The 22,891-nt window shown below is 35.5% G+C and overlaps 1 protein-coding gene across 1 annotated transcript in view; it reads right to left on the bottom strand.

The window, feature by feature from the left end:
• Window positions 1–5,047: 5,047 nt before the first annotated feature.
• The window catches only part of LOC106663859, a 29,871-nt gene continuing 12,027 nt past the window's right edge, over window positions 5,048–22,891 (bottom strand). The window contains exons 2-4 of the mRNA XM_014389055.2: window positions 22,160–22,342; window positions 19,455–19,485; window positions 5,048–6,457 (exon numbers count right to left, since the gene is read on the bottom strand). Coding sequence (XP_014244541.1) covers window positions 6,357–6,457; window positions 19,455–19,485; window positions 22,160–22,267 — 240 coding nt within the window. The 5' untranslated portion in view covers window positions 22,268–22,342 and the 3' untranslated portion in view covers window positions 5,048–6,356. The remainder of the gene's footprint in view (window positions 6,458–19,454; window positions 19,486–22,159; window positions 22,343–22,891) is intronic.

The raw sequence follows: 22,891 nt of genomic DNA, 5'->3' as shown, positions 1-22,891 counted from the left end.
AAAGGTATTTCTGCTGTCTGTGTGTCGGTCTCTCTCCCCCTGTTTTATCCGTCTGTTTATTGGTGTCTGTGTCTTTTTTAATTTGTTTCTCTTTCTCTCACCTGTCGGCTCATCCCAACACCCTCCGGGTAGTTGGACGTTAAGCCTTCTTGCTTACTTTTTCTTACTCTCACCTGTCAGAGGTATTTCTACATTCACTTCGGTATAAAGCAAGGGCTATAGAAAATAAATTGAAATATAACACTTACTTTTCGCTACGTATCTTAAATTTACAGATACTTTTTAATGCCACAGTAACCCGAGTTTAGTGTCAATTAATTTTTTAGTTTTTAATAGATTTTTAAGAATAAATAAACACCTAAATGAATTAAACTGAAATTTATGGATTTATCTCTTAGTCAAAGATTCTGGTTTATTGGCTGTTTTTAATGTTATTTTATGTCGTCGTTTAATGGCATTTCATCATCTCAAGTCTCATTTTCCAAGTGGCAATACAATAGACGAAAACGTTCATCGCTTACATTCGTTAAAAGGTTTAATTAAAAACCTAATCACCAACTGTTTACTGTCTATTAATTTGCACTTTTTATAAAATTGCATTTTATGTACGTCATTTTACAAATTGAGCCTATTGAGATTATTTTCTTGCAAATTTAACAACCTTGAAAAAAAATTATGGGGTCACCGTTTAACCTTTTTGTCATAGCCTTTTGGTTAAGAGGGTTTTGTACTATCTGTATATAGACAAAACACAAAAAAGATCCTACGAATCTGGATTTTTGTTTAATGTTTGATGGGCACACAGACGTGATTTTGTACTAGAATGAATTACTCGTCCTTTGCGAATCCAAGAATAAATAAAAACCTGTTTGTAAATGTAGCAGTACAAACTAGACTAAAAAACTGAGCAAAAAAATGTGTGTACATATTACCGTACTTCAACATGTTGTGATGAATAATATATATTTGTACATGTACTGGACAGTCTTCTTTCTTATTTGACGATTTTCGTTTATTCGTTGTCCAGTATTGCTTTTATCCATGTCGACAACGAGTTTTTTTGTAACTTGTAAAGTTTTTGACATTACGTCCTTATAGTATTAGAAGTACCGTGTACTAATGTATAGATAATAGGGTGTAATCGCAATCAGAGGCATAAGTTATTACAAGTTAAGTTGTGGAAACGACTCAGGCTATATAAGTTCCAAAGCCTTCTCAATATATAATTTGTTCTGTAATAAATTGTGTCGAGTTTTTCTTTTTGTGTATACTTTTTAAAATATATGAGACAAAAGAGAAACGTCCGTCCTCTTAATAATTGAAGTACCTTATTGCAGAAAATATCTAATTTATTACTTTGTATACATATTGGTGTTATTATTATTATTTTGTTCGTTTTGGGATAAAACATTTACGAGAGGAATTAAAGTTTATTAGAAGAGCGTGTTGTGTATGTGTTGGCTTTATGTTAATTTATTCGAATGAATGTAATTTATTAGCGGGAAAGGAAGGGGTTATCTAATCCTGCCTCGAGGATATCGAGTACTCTGGGGGAGTGAATATGACCAGACTTCTATGTTTCTATTGAGTGTTGTGTTTGTGTTAATTTACTGGAATGAATGTAATTTATTAGTAGGAGTAGCTTATAACCGCCCCTAGGAATATCAAGTACTCTGGGGAGGGAATGTGACCATACATTTATGTTTGTGGTGATGTATATATATGTATTGTTCTGATGTTGCTTCTATTCTGTATCGGACAACCTGAAGTACAATGCTTCCCGTATTTACTCAGAGCCCTTAAAAGAACAAGAGGATCTTTAACGTCCCTACCGGACGTTTAGATTCTCCAGATCAGAGATGACGCACCTCCGCTCATGACTGGAAGGGTGTTAACAGCCGCAAACGTTGGGGTAGAAGCCGCCTCAAACTCTCCGCTTGTCCATTCCGAGTGGATGGGGCTGTATTACGCACCAGACCGTGTGCCGCACGACAAAGGGTAACCTCAGATGGCTGAAATGCATCAGCTGGGTCGTCCCACCGGTTCCCTAGATCTATCTCTCAGAGTATTGGGGTTCCTCCAGCGTAAGAACTTCCGGATCCGCTCCGGCCGCGGTTTTGTTTAAAGTGTTATTTCTAACCACCTCCTAGAGGAACGAACACTGCCCTCGGAAGGAAACCGCGAACCCCCGAGCAACAGGTTTACTCTAAGTTCTCGCCAGGAGCATCGCCACTAAGCCACTACGAGTCCATTCTCATGTAGCAGGGTTGGACTTAGAACATTTTCTGCTACCCCGTAGTTCAGATGGTTATGCAGACAGGATCTGGTATCCTAACCCTCGTGTGCCTCTGATAATGCACCCGCCGTCCGCTGCCGACCCGGAAGCCGACACGAATCCAGCTTGTGCTTTAGAGAGGTGCTCCCAAGGCTACACCATTATGTTGTGCCAGGTACACCCCTTGCATCCGAAGGTTGGGAGAGGTCTCAAGGAAGTATGCCGAAGGACCTGGATTGAGAAAGGGAAAATATCCCTACCTGAAGTACATGAGGTTCCCGAGAACTCTTCGTCACAAGACAAGAAGATCTTTAACTCCGCACCAGGCCTATTCGTCCTTATCGGACGTTTTGATTCTCAAGATGAGAGCTGACGCACCTCCGCATACGACGGAATGGTGTTACCGCCGCAGCATTGGTTTAGAGGCGCCCCAGCCCCTAAGGGCCAAGACAACCTCCCTCTCTTCTTGACCACTACGAATGGTCGGGCCCGCATTGTGCATCGGGTCGTATGCCGAGCGCAAAGGGCTAACAAGCCGAAATAAATCAGCCTGTTCTCCCACGTACTCCCTAGATAGAGAAGGCGTCTCTATCTCCCAGAGTATTGGGGCTTACCCAGCGTAGAAACTTACGGGAACGCCCTGGCCGCGGTTTTGTTTAAAGTGGAATTGTTAACCATACCCTAGATGAGCACCGCCTACGGTAAAATCTCTTATCGAGCTCAGCCTACACCTGCTATGCGCATTCAAGGGACGCCATAGGCTTAGCCTAGGCGGTCCGATCCTTCGCTTCCCCAAGGGTACCACGCCGGTCATACGCACAACAATGCAAAGCATACTCGAGTCAGCAACCGATTCACTCCCTGTTTCAGTTCGCTTACTCACGCATTCGAGGGACTATTCAGCATAATCATCACGTCCTCAACGTCTATACGCTGTCGTCCGGTCCACCGTCTCCAGTGAGGCCGGGGGTAATAACGCTAACCAAACGCAAGCTTCACGAAGGTCACAAATAGAAGACAGCCTCTGTCTAAGTTCCCGACAGGGGCGTCACGACGTACCACCACGAATCCATTCCCAGGGTAACTAGGACTGAATTTGGAACTTTTCAGTTACCCAGTGGTACAGACGGCCATACACCCTCCCCCGTCTATGAAGACAGGATCTGGTGCACTGGCCCTCGTGTGACTCTGCTAAGGCACATGCCGCCCATGCCGACCCTAGGCCGACATGAGTACAGCTTGTGCTTTAGAGAGGTAGCCACGCCCTCTGGGCTACACCTTTATTTTGTGCCCGGATACCCCCCTTGCAACCAAGGGTTGGGAGGGGACACAGGATAGAATGAAGGAACCCGGATTGAGAAAAGGGCCTTGGATGAGAACCCGAGGTGAGCCGTTTCGGGGTCTCGAGCCTCAAACCACACTATACCACCCGTCATCGCCGTAGTTCCACACATAGTGGGCTACGACTCCCAGCTGCCTGAAGTACAAACGAGAGGCTAGTATTTTAGGATATTAACGTGGTACACATTTAAAGCAGAGAATCACAAACCAGATCGAGACGCTCAAATGGCCGCAGTTTAAAAAAAGATTTTCACTTACCTCGATTGCTAGGATTGCTACTTTAACATTTTCAATAAGGTTTTGGCATTATGTTCGTCGTGTAACGGAGTTTAAACACACACACACACACACACACACACACACACACACACACACACACACACACACACACACACACACCCCGACACAAACACATGTGCCATCAAGATTAAATAATACAGCCATAATAATTTATTTACCGTTTTCAGTTGTGGTAAGGTTTTGGTCTGGGTGTAATTTTAACCATCTTGACCTGGTTATACGCTTGTCAGAAATAAAAGAATGTAAAAACATCGTCTTTTTGTTTAATTGGTTCGTTTAATTTTTGTGTTCTTAACGGGATCAATGATGTCCTGTTAATTTGTGTGTTCATACTCTTCCATGCTCAATAAAACCGTTGTATTGAGATTCTGCTTACTTTTTTGAAAACGGATAAATCGTTTAGTGTTTTTGTTCCACTTCCAAATGGCCCCAAGCTGTGCACCTAAATTTGAATTTATATTTACGATCTTGCGATTATTTTATTCATAGCTTACTAGAGTTTTACAACTCATGATCGAGAATATAAAATGTAAAAGAAAATATACAATTTAAAATGCAATATCTTTAGAAAAACCGTGCCTCGTTATTAACGTCATTGTAGAATTGAGTCGACTTGAACATGAAGTAAATCCGGTAAATTTTTGCGTCTGGGACTTTTTGTTGAGGGTTTAGTCTAGTCACAAAGACCCAACAATAAAGAGCACACAAAAGATCACTGATTTAAACGAAACAATATGTACATGACGGATAAAAGGCAGGCCATTATCTGTAAGAGTTGTTTTTTTTATTAGAATTTCAAACCATTGTTATTAGAATATGCTTTTATAGGAGCCAGTAGAAATCTAATAAAAAAATTATAGTATATTATATACAAAATTCATGCAGTTTTAGGCAGAAGATATTTTACAGCAGACATTGCTCGACAGGATTCGTATTTTTGTGTAGATATTACATCTTTACCATCATTTTTAAAATGTTTCCTTAAATGCACTGAATACACTGTAGAGATAGGAAACATTTGTTTTCCTTTTTATAACGGTCTGTACGAAAATATACTAATCTTTAGTGATAGTGTGAAAGAATTTTTCCTGGATGTTTGAGAAAAAGACAGGCCTAAGAAAGACAAACTGATTACAAATAAAATTTTATTATTGTAAAATTAAGGTTGTATTCCAATGTGGGTGGGGTTAATTTTTTTCTTCTAAACGTTCATGAAAGGTTTTTTTAAAAATATAGAACGAATGAATTAAATATATATATATATTACAGATTAGCTTAGACTATATTAGGGATTGTCACCGTATAAGAGTTTAATTCAGAAAATATGACATTTTATAATAAAATTTGATCCCTTTGAATATTACTTGAAAATACATTATAGATTTTAAAAAAATCTCGGAATATATTTAATCTGCCGTTCCAAATAAACTTACAATTGATATAAGAGTTCGTTATATTGACATAAAAATCTAAATTATGAGCAAAAATATTTTGCCGGAAATTGACTGATTATTGACTAGCCACATGAAACGGAGACATTTTCGGTTTGGAATATAAGATGACTTATTTCACAACAGCAATAGTAACAACAATATACACATCACAGTTACGGTTCAAAACAAAAAATCAAATATTTGTTCACAACACCGTGTTACACATAGCTTACATTTTACCTCAATGAAAGTTCGCGCACTTGAACACAACGATATACAATCTAAAGAGTACAATTTTCAATTTGTTCTATTATTGATATTAACTTATGCTATCCGAATAAATAACACACTCAAAGGGTGTCATAAAGATATTGGCTACATCATTTCCTATATAGGTCGAAAATAAAGCCACAAAAATTACAGTTTGGGCTATTTTTTATTACAAATTTTGTAAATTTTGTAGTAAATTACTATTTATTTAATCTGTTCAAGGCATATTAAATAACTTAATTGACAACAATTGACTGTTTTGTTTTAAACCACAGAATCGTTTTAAGAAATTGCAATTAAAAATTTGTAATATGTAGTTTTATTTAATTGTAATAAATCATACCTATTTTTGTACAATTTTTTTAAATTTAAGGTTATTTGATGATAGCCAAGTACACATAAAAGGGTCGAAAGAATGAAAGTGACATCCTCATGATTTTACACAAATTGATGTCAGGGTCGTTTGTGCAAAATCACACTTTATCTTTGATCGGTTGATATGTCACGATATCATTTTAAAAGAAGTCCAGAGACTTTTTTTTCTTACAAATCTGAATTTGAAATTGGTCTGGATGAACCGAATATTACAGAAATCATATCAGTGTCAAAACACTGAGCAAGATGGCACTTAAAATGTACTAACTTAGAACAAAATATTTTTCGAAATTTTGCAATTCAAAGGATCCTCCATGGAACCTTTCAAAAGGAGCTTAGGGATTCGGGTCCCGTTTCGTTCCTTATTTACAAATACGCAATTGCGTAAGTATACGCGTAACAACCGTTCTCGCTCTGTTCTGCCACCTTGTCCCTCTTTTCAGGATGCCCGCAGCAAGTCCACCTGTAACAATAAAATTTTTTTAACATCCCAGAATCACAAGTCAAAACGATTTTTAAACAATATTGGATTTATATTTATTAAAAGCTTTGTTTCAGTGGACATTTTAATATATTCCCATAAAGAAATAAATCATTTGTTACATATTATTTACGTTCGGATAAGTCCAAATTCTTTTCTAGATACAAATGCAAAATTTGGTTTTAACTATCTTTTACAATAAGTGAATTGCCATACTCACCCCACCTCAAATCATTTCTTTCTTGAAAGTTTTGACATTACGTGTGACATTTTATAAATTTGTACGTAATTTAGTCAGCCTGCGAAACATACACACACACAAAAAAAAAACAACTTTTCCATAATATCTAGATACTATAATCTTTTTACATTCATTAAATTAAAAATAATGAAAATCAGTTTGATTTCATCGTTCCTGAACTAACTTGTAGAGAGAGTTAATTGGTTCCTTTGAAATTAATTTATTTTTTCTTTCAAAACGACACGCAAGAATGGCACAATTACGCAGAAAACGAACACTGAGCCCTGAAGATGATCTCAACAATGATCGAAACGTTGGCACGATAATGAAAATGTTTTTCTGAAACCTACGTCACACCAGACCGCATCTCACGATTTCCGAATAATCACTAATTTCTTTGTTGAAACAATAAATTTGAGTAAAAACATAATAATTATTTTTTCCTAAAACTCGATGATATAAAATTATATCGGATCTATACCAGGCACTGGTCTCACACTTTGATAGTATTCTAAGAAATGGATCGTTGTCTTGGCGTTTTCAAAACTAATCACAAACTCAAATACGATTTTTCTATTTTTTGATGATTAACGATAATCTTTAAAGAGACATTAGTAATCTGAAGGAATATTGCCACAGACAATGAGGAATATACACCCAAGAAAAAACTACTTTTCCATAATAACTATCTTATGGAAATCTTTGTACATTCATTAGATTAAAAATAATGAAAATCAATTTGATTTCATCCTTTCCTGATCTAACTTGTAGAATGATTCACTAGTTTCGTGGTCCGCTTGACCAATTATTATCTTTCAAATTAAGGTTTTTAGTTGAGATAAAAAAGTCAGTGTCACGAGCGGGATTCGAACGCCACGATCTTCGGCTAGATACGCCGCTGCTCTTCCACTTAAGCCATCATCCACTCAGACACTAACTTCCCAACTCAACACCACCTTTTGAATTTTCCCTCCGTTTTGACATTTTTCAAATGTCGTGCAATCAATTTGATTCTCGGCGACAAATGAAATTCCACGGAGAGCTTTAGTGAAGGTATACTTCATTTTTATTTATTAAATGAATGAGTGAACTTGTAGAATGAGTTAATCGGTTTCTTTGAAATTTATTTCTTTGATGAAACAATAAATTTGAGTAAAAACGTAATTATTTTTCTTAAAAGCATAGTTTTAATGCGAGAAGATCTCGCCCGGGCAGATGCACTACGATGGACATAGTGTCCGTTAGAGTCCAAGTAGTGGGTCTGCCACACCACACTCTACCATGCACGATAGTTTAAAGCGGTTTAAGGCCACCGGAATCTCGATCGTTTTATTGTTCTTACCGCAATACGGAACCGTCATTAAACGTCACCCGTCAACTTGAACTCAGATGAGTACCGGCTTGGTTTGTAACAATCAAATGACCAAGACCGTGGTTGGAGAACGCTTTGCTTTCTGAGCCTTGCGTGAGTCACAGCCTCTCCAGACAGTCAGTTATTGTATAAGGTCAAATCAACGTAGATGCCCGTTCCGAACTCATATCCGAATGGATCTTTGGAGGTACTTTGCGGAAATTCTTCTGGAAGCTGTGGCCCCACTAAACTTCGTGTTGGAGCATGATAATGTTCAACCTCATGTAGCTCGAGTTGCCACTCATGACTTGAAGAATGAAGGGGTTACCGCAATGAATTGATCAACACGTTCTCCTGACATGAATCGTATAGAACATTCAACAAGCGAAGAACTGCTTGAAACCGCTCAGTTGAAGAATGGGTTACTTTTGATGATCGTTTGTTTTGTCGACTCCTAGGAGACTTAATGAGTTTCCGACGTTTTGGTGAATTTTCTTTCAAACCATCATAGTTAAATTGAATAATGTATTCGTAATTAAATTAAATGTATGGAAATTGATTTGTTCGAATAAATGTTTCTTTGTTAAAAAAATTATATATTAGTTTACAATTTACTTAAAAGTTATTGCCATTAATCAATGTTCTGTTTTATTGATAGATTGCTTGACTATCATTCCTTCTTTTCGAAAAACATTTCTTTGTGTGTTTGGGATATGGTTTCTGGTCAGCGTCAGGTAGAGAAAGAAGTAGACCGTGATCATTTGCCAAGCTTTCGGCCTTTATAAGATCATCATCAGAGCCTGAATAAGAGGTCTCGAAGTACATGAGCTTGGTTAAGTTGAAATTAAGACAAGTTTTTTTCAGTTTTTTCTATAATTGATGTAAACTAGATTAAACCAACAATTTCAGTAGTAAAATAGGTCGTTTTTTAAAAGGATTACCAAAGATAGTGGTCTTCCCAAAATAAAGGAAATATTATGCGTAGGAGCTAATTCTACTCGCACAGTTCCAATCCACTGCCTCTACAAGTCAAGAAGCCTTGATAATCCTTTTAAAAAACGATCTATTTTACTATTGGAATTGTTTGTTTAATCTAGTTTTTTACATCAATTATAGAAAAAACTGAAAAAAACTTGTCTTAATTTCAACTTAACCAACCTCATGTACTTCGAGATCTGGTAGTCGACGTCGTCGGGTTTTTTTCGTCATTCTGTAATGTTAAAATGAGAAATAGGATGCTGTAAGTTAAAACAAACCAAAAAACTTGTAATTAATGTAACGTTGTAATATTTATTCAGGCCCTGTTAATGGTCTTATAAAGGCTGATCACAGAGTCTACTTCTTTCTCTACCTGACCATAAACCAGATCCCAAACACATTAATCGCCGTGGTCGATTTCTTCTTCATCAACATTGCTTTGTTTGTCGTGTAGGTTTTACTCTGCATTCATTTTAACTCGAAATACCAACCTCTCTGGTATGCAGAGAGAATAGCCAATTGAAATCTGCCAAATTTTGATGCGTTAGGATTGATTGTGCTCCACGGGTTACATTTCTCTGAATATATTTTGGGGAACTGCTAAAAAAAAACAAAAAAACTTCACTTCATACGCTAATCACAAATATAAAAACGGTTTGTAGAATTTACATTACGTGCTACAAAATATCGACTTTTATATTGACTGGACTTACAATCTGAAGGAATATCGTGTAGAAAAGTTGTTCAGTCCCGGTTCAACAATTTTCTCTTTATCTAAGGAAATTTGATTCGTCATGGGGAACACGAATGTATCTGAACTAATAAAGGCTGAATGTCTCATTAGAATTTAATCGATGGAGTTTGAAACACGAAATGAAGCGAATATTCGTTACAAATCATTTGGTAGTAAACGATTCTGAAATCCTACGAATTTTATCATTACACACTTGGAAAACTAAACTTGTTGCAACAATCAAACCTGTTTAAGTAAAAATCAATTTTTGTATGGTTTTTACATTTGGTTTATTCTATCTAAGCCCACTGGAATATTTGTTTTTTTGGTTATTTCGAATGAAAAGTTCATGAAAACTTTATAACAAACATCAGGTGAAAAGGCTTGCTGTCAATGAGATACTGGAACTATTCCGCATCGCAAATGATGGCCAAACACTTCGAACAATTATTGAAAATAAATTACAATTAATTAAGGTTTTTAGTTGAGATAAAAAAGTCAATGGCACGAGCGGGATTCGAACCCACGATCTTCGGCTAAATACGCCGCTGCTCTACCACATGAGCTATCGTGACATCGATCCACTCGGACACAAACTTCCCATCTCAATCCCACCTTTTGAATTTTGATTGAATGAATTGAAAAATGGCAAAAAGGAAGGAAAACTCAAAAGGTGGGATTGAGATGGGAAGTTGGTGTCCGAGTGGATCGAGGTCACGATAGCTCAAATGGTAGAGCAGCGGCGTATCTAGCCGAGGATCGTGGGTTCGAATCCCGCTCGTTCCATTGACTTTTATCTCAACTAAAAACCTTAATTAATTGTAATATATTAATTGGTCAAGCGGACTACGAAATTAGTGAATGAAATGAATTGAAAATAAAATTAATCATATTCACTACAGGTTTCTTCATAGAAATCCATGTTGTGGCCGACAAATTAACCAAGGAATAAATAAATGTAATTATTGAATTGGCTGATTAAGTCTACAAAATTAATTAGAAATTAAACGAAATATGATACAGAAAGAAAAGTGTGGTTGACAGGCCTGCTATGAAAAGAGCCATGTGAACCAAGGTATCATGTATATTTGTTTTATGATGATAAGGTAAAAATGTTAATTTATCTACGCTATTGTCAGTTAAGTAAAAATCATACGGAATAATCAGATAATCTGAAAAGGGAACAAAAATTTACTGGATAGGAGAAATAATCTGTAAAGGACAAAACCTAATACCCAGGCGGGAAACTAATTAAGAAATTACTTCCACTTGGAAAAGTTAAACAAGGAACCGGGAAAAAAAGTTCAGTAATGAAACCTGAACCTTTTGTACAGGCCGTTAACATTAATTCAGTTAAGACAATTCCATCTCGGGATCAATTGAATTATTAAAGTCAAATTCTAAAGATGAATTTAAAAAAAGTAACTTTTCGATGCTTTTAGACGAAACATTTTACAGCATTTCGGTAGTATAATAAGAAAGAAAATATTAAAATTAACTTATATTTTACAATTGAAAAGTAAACATTTACAAGAATTGGAAATTGTTGAGAATACCAAGGGATTTAAGTATTTATTTATTTTCACAAAGGCTCTTGAGGTATTTCTATAAGCTCTAAAGCGTTCCGCTTGAACGTTACTTCAAAATTCACCCTTTTATAAATAATACGTCAACCCTGGGAAGTTACTGTCGTGAAATATTTATCAGGGAACTTGGACGACGAATGTGATGTAGTTGTGGAAAAGGAAAGACATGCTTTTGATCTTATACAAAGCCGGTTGAATGTATAAAGCACGTTTTTAAGATTAAAAATATATATCAATTTGAAATACGTTTGAATTAAAAGATAAACTGTTAAAATACTGTAGGGATTCATCACCGTCACTTTAGGGGTCAATAAACTTGACCAATAATTAACTTGTTTGTCTTATTACTAATTATTGTCTAGCTAATCGTTTTTGGGTTTGCCGACTTTATTCATAAGCTAGTATTTGTGTTTTCTTACTGATGGAAACTAAGTATATTAATAGGAGATGCTGTCAGCGATCGGTATGTCTCAGGTGGTTAACTTTAACAGAATTAACGGAGCTGAACTCATAAACCTACTGATATTCAAAAGACCGCATTTCTGTTTGGGATTAGCTATCGGAACGCCAAGACAAAGATTAATTTATTAGAAAATGAGAAGCGTGATGAATATTCAATACTTGAAAATGGCGGTGGCATGAAGGGAATCCTTGATTACGAAAGGCACTAAAACAACAATGAATTCTATTTATGTTTTGAAACACTATCGATTAAAAGTTTTTGTAGGAAAATGGTTCTTCATCAGTTGGAATAGAATGTGCAAGATCAACGCTTGGTTTCATGTTTCGTTAGCGATACGACTAAAATTGTTGCAATTGGGCTGTAATCGCGATATTCTCCATATTAAATCCATTATATTTAGTTGTCTATTGACCAAATAAAATTTTTCAATTAATTTATCTTTTTATGTAAGGTTTTAGTCGAAATAAAAAGCTAGCGCCACAAGCGGGATTCGAACCCACGACCTTCGGCTAAATACGCCGCTGCTCTATCACTTGAGTTATCGTGACTTCGATCCACTCGGACACCAACTCCCCTACTCAACCTCCAACCTTTCGAATTTTCCCTCCTGTTTGCCATTTTTGGCGCTAGCTTTTTCATTTCGATCAAAACCTTATATAAAAAGATTAATTAATTGAAAGAAGTAATTTGGCCAATAGACAGCTAAATATAATGGATTTAATAAGTAAACGAAGTAGTCACTAACAGCTCCCCGTGGCCACTTCATATATCGCCGAGAATCGAATCCTGATTACACGACATTTGAAAAGTGACAAAAAGGAGGGAAAATTCGAAAGGTTGTAGGTTGAGATGTGGAGTTGGTGTCCGAGGGGATCTAAGTGACGATAACTCAAGTGGTAGAGCAGCGGCGTATTTAGGCGAAGGTCGTGTGTTCGAATCCCGCTCGTGGCGCTAGCTTTTTCATTTCGACCAAGACCTTACATAAAAAGATTAATTTATTGAAATTCTCCATATTGTATTTTTAAAAAATTTTTCACCTACTTGTTGAGTAACGTGAACGAGGGGTCAAACCAGTTTTCAATACTCAACCCTCTAACCTACTAGAAAAAATGATGGATATACTAGAAAAGCAAAAATTGAAGTCAAAATCCACTTTATCTGGGTTAAAGCCTATGATGTGAATATATTTAACAATGAAGTAGATCTACTCGCGAGAGAAGCAGCACAGAATGGGTATAAATCAAACGTTATTGTCACGTGTAATTTCAAGATATGAAACAAACACAAGAAATCGATGTAAACATATGAACAGACAACTAATGAAAGGGCGCTTCTAAGCCAACATACAACCACCAAACATCGCATACCCTTGTATATAATTAGCATTCCCAGATAAGATTCAATAATCAGCTACCGCACCAGCCGTCCACAAGTTGACTCGCGGATGCTAATGCGACATAAGGTCAACCGGCGAAGCAAATCATGTCATCCTTGGATGCCCCAAAAACACAAAAAATAAGGAATCATTATGTAAGGAGCCGCAAAAAGGCGGAGAGGAATTCCGTTCAAAAACAGAGAACATAATTATGGACACAAAAAATATTAGGATTTTAGACGATCTTTTGATATTCATAAATGAGAACCTAATAATTGAGCAGTGCAACATATATAAATATATGGCTGATACAACAATGGCAAGGCGAAAAAAAGTTTTTAATTAAAAAGCCATGGGTCATGTCAGGATTCGAACTCAGAACCACTAGAACGGTAAATGCGAGTCGACGCCTTTTCGACGCCAGCGCGGTACTCCCAAAAATTGAAAGTAGAAGTGTCAAGAGAAAAAATATAAACTACTTTGAAAAAATTACTGCCTCCCTAAGGTTCGTAAGGAAGAAATAATACAAATCAAAAATCGTCTATACACGAGGCAACATTTACCATTTTATTTATAAATTCGCAGCAATATTTAAACAAATGATTATTTTGTAGGAGAATAAATTTGAATGTTGCGCCAAGGTGACGATAATCAATAATCATAACGCTGGGAGTTCTGACTCAAAACTTTTTGTTTTAAACTTATACATTTGAAGTCTTAACTAAGTACTCTAAGTAGCACTAAATATCTTTTTTGCATACCTCTCCCAAAGCCCCTGGAGACAAGTCGAGCTTTTTTAACTCTGTCCTATTAATGCGCGTTAATCAGCGTCAAAAAGGCGTCTGTCTAATCATCCGGTATGTCCCCTATTTACACGGATATCATTTATTATCTATAGTTGTCCAGGCTTTGGAATTTCACTCAATTAAAAGCCAATCATCCACCAACTTTTCCTAGACCCTTCCTGTCTGTTTTATTTTATTCCATTTACTTATTGGCTATTTACTATTGTAACGATTTATCTGTTATAATCACAACAGGCCAACTGATAATCAATGTAAATAGGACGCAAGTATTTTTTTAATCTTTGTCTTTCAGTTTACGAAAAAAAATGATTTTCAAACTTTTTATATATCATTTCACCATTTTAATAATAATAACTCTGTATGCTTTCCTTTTCTTATTTCTAAAAACATTAAATCGAAATAATTTTAGACCAATATATTCCCTCTTAATTTCCTAAAGTTTTACTTAAAAACAGAATCCGTAATCTTTTTTTAAATAAATTTCATCAATTAAGAAGTTTTATGAACAAAGTCTTATTTAAGATTAAGGACTAAAACATTTTTTATTGTCCATAGTCTAATTTTCAAGTGTATTCGAGATATTTCACTTTTCGTGTTACTTCAAATTTCACAACTTTTTCCAGTAAAGCCCTCAATCTCTTAAAAAATTAATTATACTGTAAATTTGATTACATCAATGGAAAAACATAAAATATCCTATATGGTTCTTGAGGGTAAATCAGGAATATAAACTTTTACGATTTTACAAAGTTCTTGTCTAATTATAAATAATATTTTCTTTTTTTGTACATATTGACAGATATGGTATTTACAGAAACATTTCCCCTTCTGCGAAGCTTTTAACACACGTACATAATTTTTAAAAGGTCAGTTAGCACCAGTGTAAAATTAACGTTTAAAAATGTCATTAAAATATTGAAACATCTATTAAAAATAATGCAAGCATTACAAATTAAACGAAAAAGACTCTTTGGTATAAAACTGAATATAAAAGAAAACAACCAGCTTGTAAAAATTGAATGAAATGTTCAAAATGTCCACCTTCTTGAAAAGTACAAGCCTGACATCCTTTCCTGACATATTTTACAGTTCTCAAGAGTACATCCTACTTCTCTTCTCTCATTAGAACACAGCATTACTGAAACCTCTCTATGCCTGGCAAAAAAAAAAAGATTTAAAATAACTGAAGATTTTATTATTATTGTTATTGTTTTATTATTATTGTTGATCTCAGCTCATTGCAGTTTTACTCTTTCAAAATGGTGTATGGGCAAAGCCAAACACCTCTATACCTTATTAATTTTAAAAGATTAATCCATTATTTTAAGGACATTACTATTTCATGCGCACACGTCACAGCAGGCAGCTTGGGTGGCCTTTGATGACATTGGTTCCCGAGAGATGTTCACAAATAGAAATACATCCCTAGGTGTAGATGTAGATGTAATTTTTCAGGGTATGGTATACTGCGCCCTTCAAGAGCTATTGTATCCCCCGTTCTCTGCCTAAAGCACATCGGTGAGTCCTATTAACTTGATTAATAGGCTTGGTTTCAGTGGTTGAAGCTCTTCTATGGTCTCATTATACATCCCAAAACATTTCCTCCTGCGGGATAATGTAGCTCCGCAGTTTGTTAGTAAATGTGTTGGTGTCTCTTCTGCCTCCTTGCAGAATCTACATGTGCCATCTTGGATTGTTCCAATTTTCTTTAAGTGCCCATTTAATCTGCAGTGTCCTGTTAGGAATCCTGTTAGGATTCGCAGTCTGTTCCTGCTTCCTTTGACACATTCGGTGATTTCTTTCTTACCAAAATTGGTTAGAAGATTCTTGGATGGCTGTTTGGTTATCTTACATGATAGCTATGCTCTTGTTTTTGTACTCTTTATTCAAGTTGAGTTGAGTACATCTCTTGCGTATTGTATAATTGCGTGAATCTCAGCTTGGAAGCTACTGGTGTGTTTTCCCATGGGTTCTGAGTATTTGGTTCCGGGTCCAAATACTCCTGCACCCGTACCTTCTTGTGTTCTAGATCCATCTGTGTACCAGAGGATGGTGCCATTTTTAAAGCAGTTATTTCCCTTTCTTTCCCATTCTTTTTTGGTACCCAGATAAATACATCCCTAAGGATCAAGGCGAATTCTTGTCCACATGACACTTCCGACGAGCGGATCCGCATCGATGCGCCTGACCAACACCGCACGGCGAAAAGCTCAAAGGACTGAAATGATTTCTGTCCGACTTTCTCGGCGTTCTCCCAATGATGGAATTGGCCGTTCCATAACCCCACAAGTAGAGAGGCTCCTTTAGCTAAAAACTTCAGAACGGTACTGGCATTCGACGTAAGCAGAATGCTAACCACCCCAGGAAAAGGTTTCTGGTAAACAGCATCACCTGAACGACATCATCACACAGTATACTCCAGGAGTCTCACCATCGAACCCCTACGAATCCAAATCCAGTAGCAAGCTATGTGCTTGGGCTGCCTTGCTTGCCTCATAGTTCAGTCGGTTATTTTCCGTACCCCGTCTTTTCAGCTAGGATCTTGTTTATGGACGCATCTGTGAGAGAGATCCGCTGATGATTTCTTGTTCTTTAGAGAGTTTGCCACGGTTTCTGAGCTGTATCATTATTTTGCGCCTGGAAAACCCTCGTGTAACGAAATGCCCTCTGTAGAGGTAACCAAGAAAGCTTTGCGGACTAATGATCGTTTCAAGACTACCGCTAAATATGTTGCGAAAGTGATGGCCGCAAAAATGCATCCGAGCTCATCCAATTATTCACTTATCTAGCCAATCATAGTACCTGAATTATCTTTATTTACAAACACATTGATATTTATTTAATGTAAATAATTAAGCACTATTGGTAGGCATATTTTCACATTCACTTAAGTCACATACATCCAAGCACCGATCCGTGGACTGTCATGAACCATGAACACGACAGTAGTCCTGATAAACGCCGAGGGTGAGCGGGCAGGTCCGGTGAGGCAAAGAAACACAAAAAATTATGGGGAACCTGGTAGATCCCCAGGGGACATAGTACAGGTCAGAAATTGGGTCACAAAGGTGTAATGTACTGAGGGACGTAGCGCCCCAATAAATGCGCCCATCACCTATTCACTGCGGGCTTATTATTATTATTTTTATTATTATTGTCCCCATATTGACTATCTTACACACACTTTCCTGTCTGTCTCTCCAGTAACGGCACTTAGATGGTAATATTACTTTATTAAAAAGAAAAATAAGAAAAAGTATTTTACTGTATAGCACTTCCACTATAAAATTATAATGTAAAACATACACTTTTCAATCTAAAAATTAGGAAAGCGAAAAAATATATTAAAAATATATTATACATAAAAAGTAAAAACTAATTGTAAACATTTGTCGGTTAAAACATAAACTAGAAAAATAAGGGAATCGCCTGAATATCAACAAATCCTGACATTTAACACTAATTATACTTTATGTAAGGTATTGGTTGAGATAAAAAAAGTCATTGTCACGACCGGGATTCGAACCTACGACCTTCGGCTAAATACGCCGCTGCTCTACCACTTGAGCTGTCGTGACCTCGATCCACTCGGAACTAACTTCACATCTCAACCCCACCTTTTGAATTTTCCCTCCTTTTTGCCATTTTTCAAATGTCGTGTAATCTATTTGATTCTTGGCGACAAATGAAATGGCCATGGAGAGCTTTAGTGAAGATATACTTCATTTTACTTATTAAATCTATTAGAGTTCGTGGTCCGATTGACCAAATAACTATTTCAATTAATTAATTTTTGTGTAAGGTATTGGTTGAGATAAAAAAGTCAGTGTCACGATAGCTCAAGTGGTAGAGCAGCGGCGTATTGCCGAAGGTCTGGGTTCGAATCCCGCTCTTGACACTGACTTTTTATCTCAAACAATATCTTACATAAAGATTAATTAATTGAAGTAAGTTATTTGGTCAATCGGACCACGAACTATAATGGATTTACTAATTATACTATTCATGCGAGAAAACAAAATTAATATTTTTATTGCTATCATTAATATTAATAAAATTCATACGGAATACGAAGTTTTCCAAACATAACGATATCAAACAGGACGAGATTGAATATTGATTTCCTGGAAACAATATTAACGATTACGTCCAACAGGCCTTGCACGTATATAACTTTATAACAAATTAGTTATCGGATCGTTAAAATGATAAACAACGTTACTGATTAATGTAGTATTGTTTTTAATGAATGTATAGAGAGAGACGTCGATTTCTCCAGAGGGAATCGGGAGCAAATTAACTCCCATTGAATACGGAGTTAAGCTGAAACGTGTCGGAATTGAGATCAATGTGGGAACTGGCGTAAACAATTGATTGATTAACAATTTTGATTTTCGATAGAAGACGTCTTCTCTTTTAATCCTCGGTATAACGTTCCTAATATAAAGACAAGGTGCTTTACTTGTGCCGAGAAGAAAGGACGAGATCGTCGAGTCTATCAATCATATATTTTCGTTTGGTTTTATGTTTCAGCCTTATCAGCGATCAATCAAAGATGAATTCCCTTACAAACTAGTATGTTATTCGGTATAGATTAATTACCATTTTAAACGCTATTTCATTCAGGAAAATCAAATAATTGGAGATGCTATGGTATTTCAGTGAGGTTTGAAAATTAAAGAACAGAGACCTCTTTATACTTGAAAGTAGCAAATTCAGCTTTCTAATTGCTAACACTATATTTTATGTGTGGTGTTTAGTGACCGTTAGTTAATGATTATTTGGAGATCGTGAGATGCGGTCTGGTGTGACGTAGGTTTTAGAAAAACATTTTCTTTATCGTGTAACGTTTCGATCTTTATTGAGATCATCTTCAGGGCCTGGGATTTATAAACATTGTTTGAATTTGACAAAAACATGTAGTATATGAAAAAAATGAATTTATACAATGTTAGAAATTTTAGATTCAATCAAAGTATTTGTACTCATTCAAAGTGTTTGTTTTCTGTGTAGACCTCTATCGACGATCTTTACAGAAAACAAACACTTTGAGTAAGTACAAATACTTTGATTGAATCTAAAATTTCTAGCATTGCATAAATTAATTTTTTTCACATCCTACACCTATTTGTAAAATTTAAACAATGTTTATAAATCCCAGGCTCTGAAGAATGACACGTCTACACGGAAAACAAACACTTTGAGCCCTGGAGATGATCTCAATAATGATCGAAACGTTGGCACGATAAAGAAAATGTTTTCTAATCCTACGTCACACCAAACCGCATCTCACGATCTCCAAATAACTATATTTTATAATTTGTAACATATTAATGATAGTTGTCGAATAAAATAGTGTATATTATTTATCGAAAAATTAAATCAAACTGCAATTGAAAGAAAACGACAGAGAAAATATTAATTAATTTTCTTTGTGTCTACTTACTTAATCCATCACTTGGATCAACAGCGCTTTCCTGTAAAAAAAAATATCAACATCAAAATTAATTGTTTATAATTACTCGTGTTAAAGGGAGTCTTTTTAATGAAAAATCTTTTATTTTTATCCCAAGATTATTACAGGAGAATATATTTATTGTCTGTTGTTATCACTAGTGCAACTTTGCAGTGCTTGTATTGAATTTTTGAATGTTTCTGTAAAGATTTTAGTATCTGTGTTAACCCTGACTGATCGTTGTATTATTTGGACATTATATATAGCGAGAACAGGCGGACCATAATCAACCTGCTAAAAAATGAATCTCAATTTAAATGAAAGCAACGGAATTATGCAATTGAATATAAACAGACTGTAATCAATAATTACGTGTGTATATATACATAATATAATAATGTTTGTATATGGATATATTTTTATTATCATTTATCTGTTATTTCTTCCTTTCGGACGTTAATGTACAAAATTTTTACAACTGTTTGCTATCTCGGAAAATAATATTTCAAATTTTGCTTTGGTCGTTCATACAAAGGGAAATTGATGAAGAGAAAATGGCGAAAAGGGACGAAATGTTCATTTACCGAGGAGCTTCGCTTAGAGTCCATCACCTTCCAGGCCAATGACTCGGTTAATCGAACTTGTAGCGGCCCAGTGTCAGCAAGAGGTCAGAGGTTCATTAAGCAAAAATAAAAACAGTATGCAGAACTTATTGTTAGTCGAACGTTACAAATGGTTCGATCCAACCAGAAGGGTATTTATTGTAAAAAAAAAATATATATTACACATTTTGCTATTAACAAAATAAAACTGCTAAAATCACAGATAAACTGTGTAATGTTGGGATGAGCTAATAACGTAAATTTATGACGAATTCCACATCTAAATTTTAAAATTTAGCAGTTTTCAACATCATATGGAGTTCTTGAGTTGGAAAGTTCCAAATTATAATGAAATAATTTTCATTTGTTACAGCATGTATATACATATATTTACTGCCCATAAAAACGTCAACAGACCTACACCAGTCTTTTTTTAAGAAAATTTTACGCTGAACAAGTTGGTTCTTTTTAAATGTTTTCATAGCTTCAGTCAATCATCAGTAATTTCAAAAATTGGGGAACTTCTAATTTTGACACGTTTTACGAAAACTTCAAATTGAGCTGTGGAGCAAGGAAGTCGTCCTGGAGCGGCGCCATACAGAATCGATAGGAAATTTTAATAAGATTTCAATCGGACACCTTCAACTTTGCCCGATTTCTCAACTGCTGTTGAGTTATTCGCCATTTGTGGACAAAAACTTGGTTTTTAGATGGAAAACGTGCAAAACTCAAGTGGTCATTTTTTTTATGATCTGGGCAGAATATAATGTCAGCATCCACCTATCTCAGACGGCTAGGATTAAGGAAAATAATAGGACTCTATCCTGGCCATTGCCCCTTGAATTGCCACATACGAAATAAACGAAAAGTTTTGAGGGCAGTGCTCTTTTCGAAGTTTGGAAATAAAGAAGGATCAATTCCATAATAGATCTTTTAGGTCGCAGTGGAAGAAAGGGAGACTTTTGTTTATAGTGACCCAGAAAAATAATGAAAAAAGTATTTATCGAATTTATTAAACTATTTAAAAATAAATAAACAGTTGTATCGCCTGTAGCCTCAATGGTACGCCTGTTCTCACTGGGTTTTTTGTTTAGAAAATTTTATTTTTAAAATAAATCTTATTTTTTAATAAATTTGTAATTTTTTAAAATTCCACCAGTTATATAAAAGTTTTATTTATTCATTTTTTTTAGGGGTTGGCAAAAGCAGAGGTCAGATCAATCCAGTGTCAGTGTTTTTGAAAAAAGCCCATTTGTAAGTATGTCGAATGCAGGGTGGCTGGATTCGAACCCGAGACCTTTACTTTACAGTGAGGTCAACGTTTAAACCGATACTACCCCGACGTCCCCCCCTTTAGGTTGTTATTAAAAAAAATAATTATATTAAAATAGGATTATTAAAATCAGTTTTGATCACTACTACTACATTGGATTTTTTCGTTACGATTTTTTATTTAAATTAATCAAACATACTAAACAAAAAATCATTGGAAATAATTAAACTCATTGACAAGGCTGTGTGCTTTGCAAACTTTAGTAAGGTACACCAACGCAAACTTATCGAACAAAGAGCGAGAGTAGGCGGACCCTGAGAAGATCAAAACTGTTTGACACGTTGACAGGGAAGTTACAGATTGCGCAGCTTAAAACAATTTGCATGCATTAAGTAGTTTTAACAATTTTATAATCTGATGGTTAAGTTTAATTTTTATTGCGGCTTTTATCGTTCGTCGCAAAGTTTTCTTTTTGATACTGATTCAAATGCTGTAATTTTTTACAGATTTATTGCCAAAATTATGCCAAACCGCTGGGGGTCAAGGTGAGTTAACAGGAACGTTCAATACGAAAAAATCAGAAACAAATGTAAAATGTAACATTGAACGTTAGTGATGTGAATAACAATGTTGTATATAATAAATGAAACGGGAATTATCGATCGTTTTTTTAGATAAACATTTTGGGCCGTAAAAATATACCACACGCAAATAACCTTTATAGAATCTCTCAACAAACCATGCGATGTTAAAGCCTTGTTTTAATAATAAAGTAGGCTGGTTGACCTTTAAAAAAATACCAAATGAGGTAAATGGTATACCTTTCGAGCTTGGACCTGTTGTGTCGCTTCAAGAATTACTTCGTCGACGCAGGCATTCGCCACATCGTAGATTTCTTTTTGGTGTCGTTCTTCTTCTGTCATCGCCATGTTACTTTTCTACTGTTGTCCCTCACAGCTTACTCATTTTATAAAAGGGTAAGGGAAATTCACCACATAATGGAGCTGAAAAAGTGAAAGTAAACATTATAAAAAATGTTAAGTAAGCGTTTATATCGCTTTTAAGAGAGATTGAAAGCACAGAAAATAATGAAATAAAAACAGTGTCCCTCTTCTAAATTAAGTATTTCTGATTTAAATTTTAATAACGGCCATCGATTAATTAATGACGTGCTTGCTGAGATTGGAAAAATAAACCCTTTGAGGATTTTACAAGTGGCCCTTTGGGAAAGTGCTAGGGCGTTAAATTGAATACTGAGAAGGGAATTCTCATCACGGAGAATACGAATTATTCAAGTATACACTCGGGGTCAAGTTGCAATTGTCAGACCTGAAATAGTGCAATGGAATTCCCTCGAGTAGAAGAATTAAGATCAGTTGAACAGATAATAACGATATTTTAAAAGTAAAAACACGTATATTTGCATCGATGCTTTCCATGATGATAATTTTGATCAGGTGTATCAAGAAAACGAACGGGTTAATTTTCCTATCACAGAAGGTTGATTGTACTAATAATGAACAATTTTACACAACAAATAGAATCGGAATATC

Source organism: Cimex lectularius, unplaced genomic scaffold (genome assembly GCF_000648675.2).
Source record: "Cimex lectularius strain Harlan isolate CLEC.00 unplaced genomic scaffold, Clec_2.1 scaffold41, whole genome shotgun sequence".
Lineage (NCBI taxonomy): Eukaryota > Metazoa > Arthropoda > Insecta > Hemiptera > Cimicidae > Cimex > Cimex lectularius.
This window is presented reverse-complemented; position numbering and strand designations above follow the sequence as displayed.